The sequence below is a fragment of the Erinaceus europaeus genome, chromosome 19 (assembly GCF_950295315.1).
Source record: "Erinaceus europaeus chromosome 19, mEriEur2.1, whole genome shotgun sequence".
Taxonomy (NCBI): Eukaryota; Metazoa; Chordata; class Mammalia; order Eulipotyphla; family Erinaceidae; genus Erinaceus; species Erinaceus europaeus.
In genome coordinates, this window is record NC_080180.1 from 18,677,836 (window position 1) to 18,698,659 (window position 20,824).

The following is a 20,824-nucleotide window of genomic DNA, read 5'->3' on the forward strand; positions in this document are numbered from 1 at the left end:
TAAGCAACTAACTACTCTACAATATGAGAAAAATAGGCATTATTCTAAGCACCCAGATTTTTTTTTTTTTATTTGAAAACAAGGGCATTCAGTAGAAGTCTTTGGTCATTTTGAATTCTTTCATGGTGAAGGATAACTCAGATATTTCCCATGGATTCAAGCAAAGAATAAAGCCAATATTTTGGAAAGTGTATCACACATTCATCACTCTGCTTGCATTCATCTCAAAGCATAACTTTTTTAAAAATTTATCAGGGGTAAAGAAATAGGCTGCCCTTTGAATCCACTGACCAATGTACAAACAAGGGGAAAGACTAGGCATGACAAAAAGTTGGGTGACCAAAACATGAATAAATATGACCCTAAGCTCAGAAATGCTACCTGTAGTGTTTCGAAGTGTCAATCATATCTCTACCGTATCACTTAAAGAATTAATGTCTGCCAGTGTTATCATCTAAAATGTATTTGCAGAGGTCAGAAGAGCTAAGTCTGTCCTCCTTTATGCAAAGAGGTGATGACATCAAGGGGTATGTCACAAGCCTAAGTTTAGTTAGTGGATTTGAGCTGGGTTTGTGTTTTATCCACTCAGTATGATCTTCTGACCCCTCAGTTTTACAACTTTCCACTCTCTGTGCTGCATAGCACCTCTCCACTTTTGAGTTAATCATTTCTTTGCCATTATCTGCCAAGAGTTCTTATCTCTTTTGCTGTCACTTTATAACAGGGCCTTCTTATCAACCAGCATAGAGACATGTGATCTCTGCAAACCTATCAAAAGTTTCCATTCTTCTGATTAGAAACCATCATGAAACTGGATACATGATTTACAGCAGGTCGCCAATGCTGGAAAAAGGACAGAGTCCAGGGAAAGACTTGCTTGTAACTCTGAAATCTTGGATATATTTCCCCCCCTTTCTTAACTTTCACTAAGGAAGGATTACCACAATCAGATGTGTCCTCCTCAAGGGCATGCATGACATTTGACAAGCTGGACTTTAGATATACATAGATATACTCAATGATTTCTGCTTTATGCCAAAGGAGGATCTATCATTTCATAAAGAATGTCTTCTAATTTGGATACTGGAGAGTTACATGAATCGCTGAAGCACGGACTTACACCTATTGGTAAGTAAGAGTTGCTCTACTTATCATCTATTTATGATTCTGCTGCTACAGTAATTCAAGGAATTTAATCTCCTTGGTAAATCCAATCACTTCCTATCATGCTTACTAGAAGCATATGAGTATATATATATATATATATATATACACATATATATATATATCTACCTCACACTTACGTTTCTTAAAGTTTAAGAAAACCAAATGAATCTTTCAAACAATATTCACTATGCTCACTGTTTTTGAATATCATTCTATAAAATAGCCAGAAAATAAAATATTTGTTAATTTTATTCATATTTTCTGATTTCTTATCAGAAGTGATATACAAATTTTTGAACCTGAAACAAGTCATGTGGAATGATCATTGATCAAACTTTAAAAGGGGACTTTCAAATACTTTAGAAGTGTTCAAGTCACACCAGATTGTGACACTCCATTTCAAACGCTGTAGATCTTGTTTCTCTGGCAAATTTAAGGCATGCCTCCTAAATTAGAAGACAACTTGTTAAGTATCAGAAGTTAAGAATTACTTTCAAAAATACTGTCAAACTTTAAAAAAAAAATTTCAAAATAAGCACGACCTATTTTTATAAACATAAGTAAACAAAGCAGACTTTTATTTATTATAAGGAGGAAAAAGTAAAGAGTCACAGACATTATTAGCAAGAACACATATTAATTCTGAAAATAAGGAAAGTGGTTTTCAGTGGGAACATTCTGTTAGAATTGTTCCCTTTCCCTTTTTTCTCAGGATAGAAGGACCCGGGACCTTTCTGTAGCATTTTTAGGCGTTGGAACTATTGTTTCCTTGCATATTTGCAAAGGCCAGTCTTGATCTCTGAGTTCCAGCTTCACTGTAAGGAAGAATGAAGGGAGAGGAGAGAGAGAAAACCAAGACCATTTCTCCTCCTCCTACACTTCCTCCTTTTCCGCTTGTGAACCAGTTGACTCCATTGGAGGTAGTGATTGCTTTTTTTTTTAAAATGGGTCAACTACACCCTTAAGTTTATCAATAAAGGAAATAGTTACGAAAAATAGACTCGACTTAAAAACAAACAGAATGCAGCAGCGAATCCATTGCTTTGCAAAAGAAAGAGAAGAAAAAAAAAAGAAAGAAAGAAAAAGGAGAAAGGAAAGGGAGGGCTGGAAAGACGCCCCAAATGATTTCTGAGATTTTCTTCAGGCCAAGCCGCCTTATCCGCTCGCGGGGTTTCCTTGCAGCGGGGTGCTGACCTAAAGACTCGCCCAGAGCGCGCACTGCCGCCTGGGTGCGCGCAGGAGGGATGCGCGCTTGGGGGCGCGCGGATCGGCCGGGGCTCCACTGCACGGGCCGGGGCTCCACTGCTGCTCAGGGCGCACTGCGAGGTAGCAGGGAAGTGTGTGTGTGTGGGGGGGGGGGGATGTCACCCAAACCGACGACCCTTAGAGGAACTGAAGTGGGTAGATAAGGCAGTGGGAGGAGCCGCTTTGGTCCCTGTCTCTGCTTGCGCCCAAGAACTGGGGTCCACTCGCGCGGGTCCTAGTGACAGAACACCCTCACGTGGAGGGGTGATCGGGTTACGGAGGGTGGGGGGGCCAAGAGGACGTCCATCTACGGCCCCTCCCCCGAGGGAATGTTGCCAGAAACTGAGTCTCTGCTGGAGGCGTCCCGCCAACCTCTGCCAATCAACTTCGACTCCCTGAAAACTGCACAAGAACCTCCGAGCTCCAGAGCCCGGGATGACAAAATGACAGTTTGCCCGTAAAAGTGACCTTTCTCCGGATCCAGTAAAAGAGAACTTTTTTCCGGTTCTGTGCGTGGCCTTCTGCCCTTTCCCGGCCGCGGCGCTATCACCGCACTCCGTACCCTCTGGGGTTGCAGCCCCATAGATGCAATGGGCCCCACTTGCAACGTCACCCCAAAGTGGCAGCGGGCCTCTGCTCTCAGCCTGCCCTCCAAGGAGCTTTGAGGATAGTTCCCGGGCTCCATGGCAGGACAGTCATCCAAAGGGCCTGGGGAGAGGAGGAGGCCCACAGTGTGCAGCCTTCAGGGTTAAGGGTTGCATCCTAGGGGCTCCAGGCCCGGGAAGGCGAGCTGCCTCTGGGGTTAAGACCCTGTGACTGTGCGGGGGCAGGCACCCCGGGAGAAACCACCCAGCCAGCGGTGAAGCTGCAGTATTGGAGGCCCAGAGTAAGTTTGAGAAGGGTCACAATATGCTTGTCTGTCTGTTCTCTAAAATCTTCCTGTGCATCCGAGCTGGCGCTGACATTTTTCTCTTTTATGCACTTGGTGATTACATGAAAACTATGTCTAGTTGCCCGCGCTGATAAGAAGTGGAATTTAGATAAAACTGCTCCTTTTTGCCTACCTGCTAGAGAACCACTCTAGAGGGTGTAATCAACCACTCCAGAGGCTACTACCATAGCTTCTAGTTAAAGTTAACCTAACTTGTCACCTGGGAGGTGGTGCAAATAGATAAAACATTGAGCTTTCTGTTTGTTTGTTTGTTTGTTTAAATGGAGAGATTTTACACACACACACACATAGAGACCAGAGCACCGATCAGCTTTGACTTGTGGTGGTGTTGGGGATTGAACCTGGGACCTCAGGCATGAAAACTAGCATTGAATTTTCAGGCTTGAAGTCCTGGGTTTTGTCCCTGGCACTGCATAAATGCATATCTTTTTCCTTAAAAAAAAAAAAAGTAACAGTTCTGGGCCACTGCCCACATTCTCAAAGTCTGACTTATTTTTTGTTTATCTTATTTGTTTGTTTTTTCTTTCTCTCAGGTAGGGTGATTTTTACTGAACAATATAGAAATGGGCCACTTAGCTGAACAATGAACAAATTTAACAGGAGAGAGAATAAAGTACTTGTGTATGTATATCAACAGAATAAAGTACTGTGTATGTATATCAACAGAAAGTCAGATCTGCACAATATTTATTGGCCCTCCTGCAGTGGACCTAACATTATGCTTATGTAACATTATGTATGTAAGTCTTCAAAATATGTGCATTCAGGGAGGGCGGTAGTGGAACCGGTTGAGCACAGGTGGCGCAAAGCTCAAGGACTGCTCTAAAGATTCCCATTCAAGCCCACGGCTCCCCACCTGCAGGGGAGTCGCTTCACAGGTGGTGAAGCAGGTCTGCAAGTGTCTATCTTTCTCTCCCCTCACCCCTCTGTCTTCCCCTTCTCTCTCCATTTCTCTCTGTCCTATCCAACAATGATGACATCATAACAATAATAACTACAACAACAAAACAACAAGGGCAAAAAAAGGGAATAAATAAATATAAAAAAAGATTGAAAAAAAGAATTATTAAAAAAATACATGCTTTCCCAGGTTATAATGTACATTTAAAGTAAAGTGTATCTGATGGACCTTATATAGTTAGCATAGTTAGGGCTGGGAAAACACAATGTATGTGATATATTGAGACTGATACCATCTACCATCTGGTCCCTTTTTGAAAATACATTTTGTGTGGTCTGGGAGATGGCACAGTGAATAAAGCACTGGACTCTCAAGCATGAGGTCCTGAGTTCAATCCCCGGCAGCACATGTACCAGAGTGATGTCTGGCTCTTTCTCTCCTCCTCTCTTTCTCATTAATAAGTAAATCAAATAAACAAATAAGATATGTTTAATTAATTAGTTAATTAATTTTGGGTATAGACAGAGAGGAATTGAGAAGGAAGGGGGAATAGAGAGGGAGTGAAAAAGAGATATATGCAGCACTGCATCACCATTCCTGAAGCTTCTCCCTTTGTAGATGGGGGCTAGAGGCTTGAACCCTGGTCCTTGCTCATTGTAACACCACCACCTAGTCCCCTCCCCTTTAACACTTTGGAAGTCTGATATTCATTAAAGATTAGTTAGTTAGTTAGTTAGTTATGAGAGAGAACACCAGAGAATCACTCTGGCTTATGTGATGACTAGACTCAGGACTGTATCCATAAATAAAGAAAGAAAAAAAGAGAGATAGGGATTTCACATGAGACAGAAGAGAGAGACAAGTCAGAGAACCATTCTAGTACATGTGATGTCTGGGGCTGAACCGAGAACCTCAGGCATGAAAGTCCAATGCTCTACCAGTTGAACTATCTCACTCCATGTCCTGACTCTACTGCTGAGTTTAAGCAGCAAGATCCTTCCAGGAAATGAAATTCTGTATCTCCTCTACTTCTCTGCCCCATTTCCAGATGGCCATTTCTGGTCTCAGTTAGCAGGTTTGTGACTATAGTTTAAGTGTCTCTTTAATGCCTCTTTCTTAAGTCATTGTATTTATTTATTTTCCATTTTGTTGTCCTTGTTGTTGTAGTTATTATTATTGTTGATGTTGTCATTATTAGATAGGACAGAGAGAAATGGAGAGAGGAGGGGAAGACAGAGAGGAGGAGAGAAAGATAGACACCTGCAGACCTGCTTTACTGCCTGTGAAGCGACTCCCCTGCAGGTGGAGAGCCGGGGACTTGAACCGGGATCTTTCTGCAGGTCCTTGCTCTTAACCTGCTGTGCTACCACCCAACTCCCTTTAATGCCTCTTTTAATAAAGCCACAGAGATTTCTGGGGAGGGGGAGGGGGAGGGGAGGGGAGGGGGAGGGGGAGAGGGAGAGAGAGAGAGAGAGAACCAGTAATAAAGTTCTCCTTTACTTGCTCCCTCCACCCAGACACAAAGCCTAGGGTTCTCTTGGATTCAGTCTTGAACTTGAACTAAACCAGAAAGGTTGTAGGACAGAGTTCCACTTAGAGACCCAGACCGCCCCCCCCATCCTTCCTCCCTTCCTTTCCTTCTATCTATCTTTCTACCATCTAGATGTCAGAAATTGAACCCATTGCTTCATCAGTTGAACCTCCACACCCCATGACCTATTTCTAATGATCCTAGAATAGTTTTTTTTTTTTTTTAACAAAAAGAAGATTTTGGGGTTGGGGATAGCATAATAGTTATGCAAAAAGACTCTCAAGCCTGAGGCTCTAAAATTCTAACTTTAACCCCTCAGCACCACCATAAACCAGAGTTGAGCAATGTTTGGTAAAAAACAAAAACAAGAATTTGGGTGAAGTTAGGGGGAAGAGAAAAAGACACAGGAGAACTGGTATTTAGTATTAGTATGGTGTGGCACTATAAACTGACTTTATTTATGTGTTTACACCAAAGCATGATTAGCTCTGGCTTAAGGTGGTGTGGGACATTGAACCTGGGTCTTTGGAGCCTCAGTCATAAAAGTATTTTTTATAAAACCGTTATGCTTTCTCACCCAATAAATTTAAATATTTTTATAAAGCTTTTTTTAAATTTTTCAAAATGTACAGTGGGTGGAACTGTTTTCTGCATCTTCACTAGCATTTTGGTTACCTATACCTTTTTTGTTACTGGTGTAAATTAGATGAGCTCTCTGTTTTGGCATCAGTTTATAGGCCCTTACTACTAAAAGACAGCCAGGCCAGCGAACCAGGAATCTTCAGTCTCAGAGACAACATCTGGGGCTATGAGCTTAGAGTTGGGTACTTCCTTACAGAGCTTGTCATATATTGGCTTTGTCAGACAAAAGCAGGTTACTAAACTTACCCTGAACTTTGCCTTTGGACCACTTCTTTTTGTCCTTGCCCCCAGATTTGTTCACTGGATCTTTGTCTTTCTTGGCTGACTTCCCAACATCTTTTTTCTTCTTCTTCTTTTTTCTTATCATCCTTGGGTGGCATCTCAAAGCTTGGAGAGCAGCAAAACCCATCATCACTGCCGTGTTAAGATGGCAGATCAAATGTGACTTTATAAACTCTTACTGATGGCAAAATAGAATTTAGAAATTAAAGATGTCGAGGGACTTCTGCTACAGTGATGGGTTTTGCTGTCACAGTAGAAGTTCAGTGGTAGCATGGATGTTGTTGTTGTTGGTGGTGGTGGTGGTGGTGTGTGTGTGTGTGTGTGTGTGTGGTGGGGTGCTTAGGTTCAGGGAGGGCAGAGCAAAGCAGTGGAAAGTCACTTCTGGTCTACTCTCAAGTTCCCTGCAAAGAACCTGGGGTGGGGTGGTTTGTCAGCAGTAGAAATGTCAACTTGCAGTAGAAAAATGTGTGGTGGTAACTGGTAAGGAGACAGAGTGGGTAAAAAGGAGAAATTCAGATTCTCAGCATCTACTTGTTACAGTAATGAGAAGGCAATTCACTCAAATATTAGTGAGATTAGAAAAGACATTTCCAGGATTTGGGCGGTAGCGCAGTGGGTTAAGAGCATGTGGTGCAAAGCTGCAAAGCGCAAGGACTAGCTTAAAGATCTCGATTTGAGCCCCTGGCTCCCCACCTGCAGGGGAGTCATTTCATAGGTGGTGAAGCAGGTCTGCAGGTGTCTGTCTTTCTCTCCTCCTCTCTGTCTTCCCCTGCTCTCTCCATTTCTCTCTGTCCTATCCAACAATGATGACATCATCAACAACAATAACTACAATAAATATATATATTTTCCTTTTTGTTGCCCTTGTATATATATATATATATATATATATATATATATATATATATCCCAAGAAACTCATTCAAGCTCCCCATACCCTCCCCCCCTTTTAAGAACTTATCTCCTGGCATGAGATGCTGGCAAGTTTAGAGTTGACTTTTTTTCCAGGTAGATGCAGTTTCCCTGATAAGGGTCTAGACCAGCCTCAATTCCACTCCTTTCTAGCAATCTCTGTAGCATTGGGTAAAATCCCAGGCTGGGGTCCCTTTAGCAGCTCCCCACAAATGCCACAGGTGTTAAACCTGTAGGAAAGGGACAGGAAGTGTCCCAAGCCATGGAACATGATGGTCACCATCTCTTAACTGAGAAACAAAAGTTGGCTTCAAGTGGAAGAATATTGGTGCAATCAGTCTAACCACCCAGACCTGCTCCCCAGACTCCTGGAGGCACCAATCCAAATTCTGTCTTTTCAAGTCCCTTCACTCTACTTTTTTTTCCCCCAAGGTCAGAGTTTTATTTTTTAAAGATTTATTTATTTATTAATGAGAAAGATAGGCAGAGAGAAAGAACCAGGCATCACTCTGGTACATGTGCTGCTAGGGATCAAATTCAGGACATCATGCTTGAGAATCCAATATTTTATTCACTGTGCCACTTCCCGGACCACAAACCGTCAGGAAACGATTAATACCTATACTTCTCTTTTTATTTATTTATTTATTTATTTACTTATGAAGATAGAAGGAGAGAGCGAGAGAAAGAACCAGACATCACTCTGGTACATATGCTGCTGGGGATTGGACTCAGGACCTCATGCTTGAGAGTCCAACGCTTTATCCACTGAGCCACCTCCTGAACCACCAGAGGTTTTTTTTTCTTCTTTTATTTATTTACTGGACAGCAATAGATAGAAATTGAGAGGAGGGGAGATAGAGAGGGAGAGAGACAGAGAGACACCTGCAGACCTGCTTCACCACTCCTGAAGCTTTCCTTCCTGCAGGTGGGGACCAGGGCCTTGAACCTGGGTCCTTCTGCACTGTAATGTGTGCGCTCAACCAGATGCGCCACCATATGGCCCCCAGAGTTTTTTTTATTAAGTACATTTCCTGGGCAAATAATAATATATATCCTTATGTCAAACCCACCAGTTTGAAGAATCTCTATGGGAAATACATATTGTTTCACTCCTTAGAATATCTTTTACCCCTCAGAAAGCTTCACATTAACTTTCTTTGTATAGTATTTGCATCACATCATGATTCAGTATATTCTCTAATATATCCAGCATTCAAAATGTAAACTTTTGTCATTTTACTCAACTATTTCAATTACTCATGTGTAAACTTTAAATTCTTTCATTTTAATAAATGTTATTAATATATATGTATATAGTCTCCAATTCAAAATAGAACTTCTCATAATGTAGTAAAATCTGTATATGAAATGTTAATTCAGTTTCCTTTTAACAAGCATAGTGGATGGAAATATTTATTCTATATAAATTTTATAATTTTTTCATTTTTTAATCTTAAAAAAAGCAACAAGGGCAACAAAAGGGAATAAATAAATATAAAAAATTATATAAAAAGAAAGCTGTGTCCTGGAACCAGAATGAGTAACATATCTGCAAGGAGAACAGCACGCATATTTAGTTTTAGGACAGAGAACATGAAAGAGTGCAAAGTGGATAACATATATCAAGATTCCATTGCAGCAAATCAACATGCCAAAGGCCTCTCTTCCACAGTAGAATCTCTAGTTGGGACTATCCCACTTGCTTTTCTGACTGAGAGAGATCTTAGCTGCTGGACATCCATATCTCCAGGCTGCAGAAACCACTAATGCAGCAGGGGTTCCTAAATATGGATCTCCCAATCTGTCCATTCTGGTATTAACAGAGCCAAGGGATTGGGAAAAGAGGTGGCAGGTTACCCCTTTCCATCTAGAAGCTTCTAGTATAGCCAGAGACAAGGTAGAATGATAGTTTAGAATAATCTAGGACTGGGCAGGGGATGGTGGCTTTGCAACAGATTCATGCTTGAGACTCTGAGGTCCCAGGTTCAGTCCCCTGCACCATCATAAACTAGAGTTGGGCAGTGCTCTAGTACAAAATAAGTAGAATCTAGGGCTAACGGTTTTGATCTTAGCCTTGGTGGGGAGTGGGGAAGTTGCAGTGCAAAGATTCAGTTGTCTTAGAAGAGCTTGGCTAAGCTTCCAGAATGCCTCTGAATATCCTGGCTGACTGGAAGAGGCAGAGTGGTGGGCCTGAGAGTGGAACCTCACAGCTGAGCCTCAGTGCAGACTTACATTTCCATCTCAATTATAGAGAAGAAGGGAGCAGGTGGGACCACCTACCCAAGTATCTATTTCCCCAGCCAGTTCTATACTCAAGAGCTGGTGCCCCTGTTTATTAAACAAAGCACCAATTGCACTCTATCAGCTCACCCTCAGACCTCTGGCTTGAAACAGCATGCCCCCAGGAAAATTTAGCCCAACAAGTTCCCCAGTACAGCATTTTTACAGAGAACTGCAGATCCTGATAATCCAACCCCACCCCACCCCCACTTCCAGGGCCAGGAAGTGGGGTTATCTTGTGTGTGTGTGGGGGGGGAATGTGGGGGAGTGGAAGACCGTGTTTAGCCAAATAAATAAGTGATTGCTTTACCTCTCTCTTCCCTCCCAGTAAAAATCTAGTAGTGATCTATTAAGATACCCCCAAAGTGACTAGGAGTCAGTCTCCCTTTGCAGGCTGACCCTAACAGGCCGAAGTCTTGAAGGGATAGAATGTCTACAAGAGGGGAGTCGGGCTGTAGTGCAGCGGGCTAAGCGCAGGTGGCGCAAAGCACAAGGACTGGCATAAGGATCCCGGTTCGAACCCTGCAGGGGAGTCGCTTCACAGGCGGTGAAGCAGGTCTGCAGGTGTCTGTCTTTCTCTCCCCCTCTCTGTCTTCCCCTCCTCTCTCCATTTCTCTCTGTCCTATCCAACAACAATAATAACTACAACAATAAAACAACAAGGGCAACAAAAGGGAATAAATAAATAAAATAAATATAAAAAAAAGAATGTCTACAAGACTAACAGTTTCTCTTTCTGTACTGGCACCTGTACTGGTGAAGTTTTAAGTCGTTCTTCACAAATATTACAGAAAAGGACTTAAAAAAAAGGTTTACCCCTCTTCAATTCTGATTGTTGTTTTCTTTACCTTACTAATATTTAGGCCAATCCAAAGCCCCCTGGGGAAGCAGTCAGTCCTTACAGAAATGCAAAATACAGTCACTCCCTTTTAAAAGTCCTCTGGGTGTGGACTGGGCGGGGAACCTTTAAGGGAGCGGTGGTTCTGATTAAATCATTTCTAGAGTAAGACCTCAAGTAGCTTCTGATGGGCGGGGCTGAAACAATCTGGCTTCAACCAGCCTGCGGGTGGCTGGTCTACTTCTCTTCCACCTACAGCTTCCCCAGGAGAAACTCTGAAAAATAAAACCTAGACCCCCCATCTTAAAAGTGGATACGTGGTGTGAGATAAGCAAAATTCCTGACTTACTAATTAATTTTTTCCACTAGAGCACTGTCAGCTCTGGCTGATGGTGGTGCTGGATATTGACCCCGAGCTGTTTTGATACCTCAGGCATGAAAGTCTTTCTTGTCTTTTTTTTTTTTTTTTTTTTTTGACAGCCATTATGTTATCTCCCCAACTCACGTTCTTGGTTTCTTAAAACTCTGCAAAGGGAGAAATGAAGAAGGCTTCAGAAAGTGCTTTCTAGTTGTAGCTTTACAGGTTGGAAGGTTCGTCAAAGTTTTCTGCCTGAGGCGGGGAGAGATGTGACTTCTGCTCTGTCCTTCTGGAGACCTGTGTTGACCGAACCCGGGACCGTTGTGCCTGTCCTGAAAGCCTTGCCATTTTAGCCCTTTGCAGCTTGCGCAGTGGAACACCCCCCCCCCCCCCCCAATCTCAGGTCAGGTGGAGGACAGGTTGCCGCTCGGGTTGCGGCGGGAAGGTGGAGGCGGGACCGAGAGCCCGGCGGGTGGGGAAGCCGAGGCCGCCGAGGCCGCCGAGGCCCAGCCGGCGGGGTGAGTGGGGCGCACGGCCCCGTAGCGCTGAGCCGTGATAAAATATGCCAGGACTGCGCTTCTAGCGCTCCTCAAGGCTGCGGGAGCCTCCCCGAGCCATCATCCTTTGTAATTGCAACCGTCAATCAACGCTTTAAGACAAAGTCAGAAGCGGGAAGGACGAACCCCGGAGACCAGTAGAAAGTGGGGGCGTGGAGGGGGGGGGAGCGGGAGGATAGGGGAGAAAAGTTTGCCAGAAGTTGGCAGAGTGTGGCATCGGCGGTGTGTACGGTAGCTAAAGCAGAGCGGTCTCCTCCGGCCTCCAGGGGAGTCTTTGGCCCCCGCCTCCAATTCAAGTCACTTTGGCCTGGGAGGACACCTGGTGAGCTTCCACTCAGGAAACCTGTCCCTACCACCCCCCCTACAGGGACTCTTAATCTGCCCAGGTTAGTGGATGTGACCCAGAATCCCGCGGACATCTGGGTATAGACCCCACAGATGCTGTTCTCAAGCTTTAACTACCACCCCTCCGTGTCCATTTGGCCACCTGCAACCTTGAACCAAGATAACCAAGACAACCGGCTGGGGGGCAGCTGTGAGGTTCTGTCTCTCACATAATCAGTAAGAGAGAACATGTTGAGGTGGGGGGGACACTGGGGTGCCCAGGTCACCAGGGCAAGCGGGACCCCAGGTTCAGTGGAATTGAAAGGTCAAGGGACCAGAGTGAGTGTTCAGAACAGAAGGGAGTGCAGAGGGTGGAGAGGAGGTGCTGCGGGAGGGGGCACTGATGAGCTAAATAACAACGCCCCCATCTGCTTCACGGATGGGGTCATCTCTGCCCTTCCCCAGCTTCCTCCTAGCTGAGAGCCTCTGGAAAGGATGACTGTCCCCCTTCCCCTCCCCTCTCCCCGGGATGCCTGATTGGAAGCTATTCCAAGTGGGGCACTTCCCGTCTCTTCCACCACTGGCGGGAGTTCGGAGGTCCTCCTGGGGATCTGGATTGGGCCGCCCTGGAGCCTTTCTCTTTCAAGAGTGGGGGTCTGGCCCTAAGCACTGGAGGTCCCTTTGGTTCTTAGAAATGGACGTTTTCTCTCCACTCCTGTGTTTGGTGTCCTTTTGGCTGGTTGCTAAAAAGAGTGGGACAACCTGGATTAGGATTTCAAAGCAAAGCAACGTGCACAAATGTGAATTCTTCTCAAGGGCAAATCTTTCAAACCTTGTCTTCAGCCCCTTTTCTCTCAACTCCCATGACCCCTTCTGTGGTCTGTGTGTTTGCGTGTGGTGGTGGTGGTGGGGCACTCTTTTGTAAGGGCCTCTGATCTGGATTGCAGAGGTGTTGATAGTCTGATTAAAAAGTGAGTCCCTTCTAGGGCTGAATCTGGGTCGTGAAGGCGATGCCTAGGTCAAGTTAAATCTCAGATCCACACAAGTAGTGTGCTGCCACACCTTTACAAGGCTCTGTCAAATCCTCTTCCTGGTTACTTTCCTCAGACCTCAGCAGCAGAGGTCTGTGAACTCCCTCTGAAGACCTCTAAGAACCTGCAGCCAGCAGTTGGGGGAGACACTCCATAAAAGTTTCTATAAACACCTTGATTACAGGGGGGGAGAAGTCTGTTCTTCAGTGAAGGATTTGTGATAAACTGATTTTCACAGTTCATCTGAGTCCATAAACAAAGTACTCATTTCAGCCCTGAGGCTTCATTCCCTTTCTGAGTCCATTGTTGCATTCCCAATGATACTTAAGACAACTGCTAATAATGAAAATGGACTGGCTGGAAACTAGATGCTAACAGGAAAATCTGAGTAGTTTATAAAACTAAAGGACACAGCCCTCCCAGCCAGCTTAAATATTTCTCCTGGAATCATAAAATGCTATTAAAACTGGCATTTACATACCTAAGATCCCCCAACATTGAAGAATAAGTGACAAGTCCATTTAAAGAGCAACATTATAGTTGCCAGGCCAGGGTAAGGTGATGAGAGCCCAAGTGTAGAGTGTGCACGGCAATGATTTTCCATTCATCAAATGCTGGACTGGGCAGTCTGAATGTGCGATCTCTATACCATTCAAGTAGAATAAATTCAGGTCTTTTGAGATTCAAATTTACGTCCCCCCCTCCCCGCCCCGTGGGTGGACTCTGATAATTGCTCTCACTGCAGGCTCTGAAACGTGCTGGAAGGAGGCTGGACACACACACACACACACACACACACACACACACACACACACACACACTTTTCAGCTTATCGGGGGTGAAATCTAAAAACCGCTCTGGTTATGACCAAGCTGGTGTCTGAAGAGTTTGCATAGCAGATGGTTCTTTAAAACTTTCAGTGCTGGACCTCTGGGGCTGCCAGTGGGTGACCCACCAAAAACAGCCGTAGGATGAAGACAGAGCCTAGGACTGACTGGTCATTGTATTCCGCATACACACTCACTTCGTCAAAATGTAGGAAGTCTGCGGCCAAGAAAATCTTGGGTTCCATGGGGGGGGGGGGTGGAGGAGGGCTCTGACATTTATAAGCGAAGGAAGAAAACTGCCCGAAAGCGGGTGAATTGGGGCGCTTCCTCCCTGTATTTCTAGCTAGGGGGTGAGTGAACTCTTGGCGGCGCGGCTGTGGTCTGGGTGAGCCTCCTGCTCGGCCACTCCAGGGTTCCCGGTTCACGCCCCCCCCCCCGGGGAGGGGTCTCCGCAGGGGAGAAAGCGGGGTGAGCATTAGAGAAGGTACAGCTCCGCTTTTTCTCCTTTAGATAGCTTAAATGGTGTTTAACCCCCCACCCCAGCTCATCACCTAGCCAATATCAGCGCGAGGGTGCCCCTCCCCTCCCTTCCCCACGCTCTGAACCCCCAGGCCTTTCGGAAATCGCTGCGGAGCCCGGACTGAAGTCGCTTCTCGCCTGCTGAGCGCCGGGCGGCATCTGCATCCCCCGCCCCAGGCCAGGGTGGGGTGGGAGGGGTGAGGTGGGGGGGGCCGGCGTGGGGGGGGCACGGCTTGCGCCTCGCCTCATTGGCTGGCGGCTGGTGTCCGACCCGAGTCCGGAGCCCCAGTCCCCAGACTGTCATCACCCCTCACCCCCGCCGACCCCAGACCCCACTTACCTCCCTTCTCCCGCTCGTCGCCCCCCTTCCCGGGCCGGCAGCGCAGCCCCGGGGCTGGAGCGGGCTTGTGCTCGGAGCAGGGAGAGGAGCCCACGAGGCCGGAGAGGGAGGCGGGAAGTTCCCAAGTCCGCACTGGAGAGCCGGCGGGCGGCGGGGAGCGCGCAGGAGGGCGGCGGGAGGAGGCGGCGACCCGGCGATCCCGAGCCTGAGGCCGCGCGCGGAGCCTCGGAGCTGCCCGGGAGCGGCAGCAGCAGCCCAGCTACCGCAGCGGCTCCCGGCCGAGCTCGGCCTCCGCGGACCCGCGCCCTGGGCAGCTGCGCCCCCGCTGCCGAGCACCGTCCCCCCACCACCACCCCGGGCGCCTGGACGCCACCTCTGCCTGGTCCCCCCCCCCCGCCCCCAATCTCCTTCTTGCAGCTTGGGGACGACTGCGGAGCTACCAGGCTGGACGGGGCTCGGGGGTCCTGACCCGCAGCCCCGGAGCCGGCAGAGGGAGGCGCCACAGCCTTCGGCCGTGCCGGGGGAGCTCGCTGCCGGCCGCCAGGTGCCGGGCTTGCGGACAGCCCCTCCCGCCTTGCCATGCTCCCCAAAGTGGAGACCGAAGCCCTGGGACTGGCTCGATCGCATGGGGAACACGGGCAGATGCCAGAAAACATGCAAGGTAAGGAGGCGGGCGCCGCCCCGGGATCCCGGACACCGGGCCCCAGGCTTTGGGGGTGTGTTGGGGGGGGAACTCGGTTGCTGGGGGGGGCGGCGCGCGGGCGGCCCCCTCCCGCGGTGTAGGCATAAAAGTTTATGGCTCCCAAACAATGAGGGGCGGAGGTGTTCCGAGTGAAGCCTAATTGACCGCTTCTAATTAAGAAAAGCGAGGCTGGGGGGCTTGGTAACACCCTGTGCCGGGCAGGTACTCCAGAGCGGTATGATCCTACTGCGAATTACAGGGAGTCGCGGGGACCCGGAGCAGGTTCCCCGCCTTTGCGATAAAGGGGAACTTTAGCCATTGTGGAGAAGAACACGACCGAGGAAAGTCAAGTGCGGGAGAAGGTGACTTGGAAAAAGGCTTGTCCTGGCGGAGTTAGGATGGACGTGGGTACCCTCCAAAGCGCAGGCGGGCACCAGGAGCCGGCTGGGATCTGGCCAACTTCAGGATCGCAGGCAGAAGTGAAAAGAGCCAAAGTCTCCCCATCCCCGCCCTCCGAGCGGCTACAGCCCAGTGAGTTGAGGGTGGGGAGGCGGCGGTTAGCTGGAAGCTACCTGCCGCCCGATTTGTCTGCAGCTTCATGAAGGCTACACCGAAAAGAGTAAAAACCCTGCTGGCTCAGTTTTGCACGCTTTGCAAGCCAGCAAGATCCGTCCGCGTGCAGCCTTCAGAAGTTTATGGCGGTCGCTCTGGGCCGGGGAGGGAACAATGCGAGGAAAAGTCACCGGCGCTCTTCCATCCTCGCCCCTTCCCAGCGCGCAGGATGTGCGGGCAGCCCAGCCGGCGAGTGATCCGAGGCGCTTCCTGCCATCCCCCTAGTGCGAACTTGAAAGGGCCGGAGAGGTGATGAGAGCAGAGTTCAGAGCTGCTGCTGGCGGCCAGCGGCGCGCCCGGCGCTGGGACCCAGCCCGGCTGCGTGGGACGGTGGTGGAGGGCAGGCGGGGCGTGCCTGCGCCATCGGTCTTCCATCTGTGGTCCGGGGTCTTTCCAGGCCGGATTCTGGATGTGCCCTGTGGTTGAGGATCCCGGGATTAATGTATGGGCTGATTGCGGGAAGAGCCGGGTTGGCTTGAAGAGGTGCACCTAGGGTCTGGTCCTCCGAAATGGAGACTGCAGGGGGCTTGTTGTGGCAGGAGGGAAAGTTAGATCTGGGGAGCCTGTCTTTGGGGTTCCGAGAGGGACACCCCTTTGGGAGTCTATGAGGCCCTCGGGATTTTGAGGTCCAGAAAGAAAGTTTTTCCTTTCTGGCGGGCGTTGGTGGCTGGACTGAAGAAGAGACTCGGTCGCAGGAACAAGTAGGGGGGTTAAGAATAAGGTTATTTGTGGGGTGTTGGCGGTGGCGAGAATGGGAGGGTTATGCCTTCACGATGCTTTAATAAAGTTGGAGAAGGGCAGGCCTCTTCCAGTACCGAAGCCCGAAGTTAACTTTGCTTCATGCCTAGGGTTCGAGGAGAGGCACGCACCGCGGCTGACCGCGTCCTGGGTTCGAAAGCCTGGGCACCGCTCCCCCCTTCCGACCCCACAGGCCTGCCCCTCCAGAAGATTCCCAGGGGGAAGGGATCCCCATTCCCAGGCGTGTTCTGCTGGTCTCAGCTAGGATTCATGGGGGTTCACAGGCGGGTTTATGGGGACGCCTGAGAAGACTGACAGCTGGGTCCCAAGACTGCCCGCCCCCTCTGCAGCTCTGACCCTCCCAGGTCTCCCTCATCCTCTGTGGAATGGGCGCCCAGTCCTGAGGGATTTGGGTCCCTAAAGGCCCGAGGTGGGGGGTGGTTTCCCAGCACCGGGGACACTCTCCATGCTGCCTGAGTATCTGTCTCCTCACATGGGTTGTCTGTCCCCTCACATGGCCGCCAATGGAATCCCCGGATAGATCCTCATCCTCAGCCCAGGGCTGTTAGGTGTTGGGTCCCGAAGTGGGCACTGAGCCCCTGTTCCTTCCCCACTGATCCTTAGAAGAGAAGTTAGTTCACTTTGTTGGGAAAAGGGAAGGGAGAAAAGACACTTGGGAAAGTTCACCTTCCCACCCCCCACCCCACTCACCTCTAAAAGTTGCCTCTAAACCAGTCTTGCCTTTTTGGAGACGAGGTTAGACGGGAGCTTCTCGAACCCCTAGCTTCCCCCCTTCACAGGACCCCCCCATCTGAGGGGTGATTTAGCTCAGAACCTCTTTATTTCTGTTTCATGGAGCCATAGCGCCTGCTCATGTTGAAACACCATTCTCCCAAAACCTCCACCCCATCTCGTGCACCCCCAAACTTGGTTAGGTTTAAGACCCAAAGACAAGTACTGCACACACTCGGTTCTCAGCTGCCCAGGGCAGCAAGTGGCACCCCTCTTCTTGCGGCCTTTTCTGGGGGACCCCAGAGAGCAGTGCAAGAAGAAAAGAAAGAAAGAAAGAAAACTTTTATTTTTAAAAAGAACAGAAATAACCGGTCACGGACTAGACTAGGAGTCAGGTTGTGGTGGGGGGTATTTCTCTTTCCTTTTGGGTAAACACATCAGAGGAAATTTCTGCTGCCCAGGGCTCTCCACCCCCCATGCCCCGCCCCCTGCAAATGCCACTGATTAACTTAAAACAAACTCGACTTGGGGTTCCTGCCAGTGCGGAGTGGCCAGTGGAGAAGGGCGGAGAGGCCAGTTTGCCCGGAGTTAGTGGGGAAGGTGCCCCGCGGGTTGCGGGCCGGGGCCAGGCTGTGCCGGCATTCTCTGTGTAGACCCGTCCTCTCTGGGAGGGGCTGGATCAGGTATTATCTGGGGGGTGGAGGGGGCGGGGGTCCTTGGCCACTGCCTTTCGATGTGCACCCAGGATCCTTCTTCACTGCATAGACCCGGCTGCTTCTGGAGGAAGGCGGTTCCTGCCCCTCAGTGAGCTGAGATCAGCCGGGGTGGATTTCTGCTTCAATTTAAACTGTTAGCATTTTGCAGCAAAGATCCGGAAAAGTGCAGGGGACTGCACTTGGGGACGAGCCCGGATCCTTCTGGGTTTCTTTTTTCCTTCCTTGGTCCCGTTGCCTCTTGCTTCCCCCTTTTTATTATTTTTTTTGCAGATTTTTCGAATACGAGACCATGAAAGTCCTCACAAGAGGCGTCCAGTGCATGCCCAGATGGGCTTCCCCTGATCTGATGGGAATGTTGGGGCTGGGGTGGGGGTGTGCAGGCGGAGGTTAAAAAGTGGGGCTGATTATTTTTTTGGGGAAGGGATGTTATAGTTTGCAAATCCGGGTGCCAGCAAACTTTCTCCCAGAGTGTGAGAGCTGAGTTCTCTCCCGCAGGCAGAGGGAGAGGCTTGCAGGTACTTTGAACGGTTTCGCAGAAAGAGAACTTGAAATTATTTTGAAACTGAAAAAAAAAATACTGAGTTCAAACTCGCTGGTGCTGTTTTACTTTCACTGTGTATAAGAGCTCTTAGGGAAAATAATATTTTTATTTTTCTGCTTTGTCTGGGGATAGTTGCCTACCAATCACAGATACACAAATAAATGCTTTTCACTGATGGATTAAAAGTCAACCTTGTAAACTAATGGGCTGTATGTATGTGTTTTGTCTTCTGGTTGCAGTGTCTCAGTTTAAAATGGTGAATTACTCCTATGATGAAGATCTTGAAGAGCTGTGTCCTGTGTGTGGAGACAAAGTGTCGGGGTACCACTATGGGCTGCTCACCTGTGAAAGTTGCAAGGTTTGCTTAAACATTGCTACTTGAGAAATACAATGTGCAGAACCCAAGCCAGCCTTTGGGTTTCTTCTCAAAACTAGATATAGTTCTTTCTTTTTAATTTTTCAACCCCTCTCAAAGAGAGAGAAAGCAGTAGTCTTAGGGAGATGTTTCTTAGAATTCTGATTTAGTTCAAAAGGCAAAGGCATGCTTCTGCTGTTGAGACTACTTTGCCAGTGCACTGACTTGAAAAGAGTTTATTTTTAGCAAAGTATGATAGAGCTTTAGGAAGACTTTTAGCAGTCCTAAATATTGATTTTGCTTGACTTATGTATGTATTTAAAGCATCGTTGATCTTGAGAAGGAACATTGATGAAATAGTTCCCAAATACATTTTAACTTAAGGGAATTCTGTGCTACAAGGCTAAACATTTTTTATCCACAAACAGAAAAGTCTATAAGTTTCTAACTTAATGGTTTCATCTGGATTTATTCTGAAAGTAATTTTTAAAGATTGTTTTTTTTTTTTTTTGAAATTTATGTCAGAAGGAACAAGCTAGGTCTTAGTTTATAATAGGCTAATTTTTTTTTTTTTGGTAAATCTGTGACCTATTTAAATGAGAAATTTTAATAGGAAAAATGTACTATATTCTTATTATTAATATCAATCCTACTTTTAGATTTGTCTCATTTTTATATATTCCCAGTAAATTTGATACTATTTTCTCGGCATTTTTAAAGTGGAAAATGTACAATAATTTACTTAAACCACTGCCAAGAATATCTTTTCATTCTCTATATCAATATAAGATTATTCTACTTTATGGCTAGTAAGATAAACATAAGAATATACCACCCTGATAAAGCTCTAATTATATTATAAAAAGATACAGTTTTTAAAAATTAATTTTGAGGGTGAAATATAAGGACAAAGCAGCCACCCTGCTAAAACTCAACTCTCTGCTTTACTAGTTTTTCTTTTCCATTAGTTTTACCTTTTTTTTTGAAGATAGAATTCTCTCACTTGAATGTGTTCCAATGGACTTATGAGCACTTTTCCATTTTACTCTTTAAATCCTTTAGCTTTCAACTGTATAGTGTTGACATTTGTAAAAGATCTGAAGTGTTTTGCTATTCAGCTTTTCCACTGGCATTTTGGAACAGTTTGTCACTGAAATTGTATCAGACTACTTAAAAACAATGAGAGCCCACGAGCCCCTTAGCTGAACATGAAGGCTAATAGGAAAAAATATTTTTAAAACACCACTGGTCCATATAGAATGCATTTTTTCCCCCTTGACTGTTGAAATGAAATGGTGTTTAGCCAAATCTCTTGAAGATTTGATGTAATTCTTCAGGAATATAACTCTCATGCCAGAAAGATCTCTACTATGGTCTGGTGCTGTATTGGAGGGTTGGTTTTGATAAAATGCAAACAAACCACAGAACCACATAGGGGTTCAGATGGAGCAATGAAAAGATTTACTGGTGGTTTCCTTAAAATGAAACAATGGAAAAGACGAGTGTCAGATTTATAATATGCCTTACTATTTTCTCTGTCTTATAGGGATTTTTTAAGCGAACAGTCCAGAATAATAAAAGGTACACATGTATAGAAAACCAGAACTGCCAAATTGACAAAACACAGAGAAAGCGTTGTCCTTACTGTCGATTTCAAAAATGTTTAAGTGTTGGAATGAAGTTGGAAGGTAAGATTTTTCTAAAGACTACTACTGCCTGTTAAACCTCTCCAAGGACAT

The 20,824-nt window shown here is 47.0% G+C and overlaps 1 protein-coding gene across 4 annotated transcripts in view; it reads left to right on the forward strand.

The window, feature by feature from the left end:
- Positions 1-852: 852 nt before the first annotated feature.
- Positions 853-20,824, forward strand: part of NR5A2 (nuclear receptor subfamily 5 group A member 2) — a 163,948-nt gene continuing 143,976 nt past the window's right edge. Inside the window, exons 1-4 of one of the 4 annotated variants that reach the window (XM_060178509.1) lie at positions 853-1,128; positions 15,236-15,370; positions 18,970-19,088; positions 20,632-20,773. In XM_060178509.1, the coding sequence (XP_060034492.1) occupies positions 1,065-1,128; positions 15,236-15,370; positions 18,970-19,088; positions 20,632-20,773 (460 nt within the window). In that variant the 5' untranslated portion in view covers positions 853-1,064. Of the gene's footprint in view, positions 1,129-14,576; positions 15,371-18,033; positions 18,157-18,969; positions 19,089-20,631; positions 20,774-20,824 lie in introns of those variants that run through there. The other 3 variants (XM_060178507.1, XM_060178506.1, XM_060178508.1) reach the window with 3 other exon arrangements.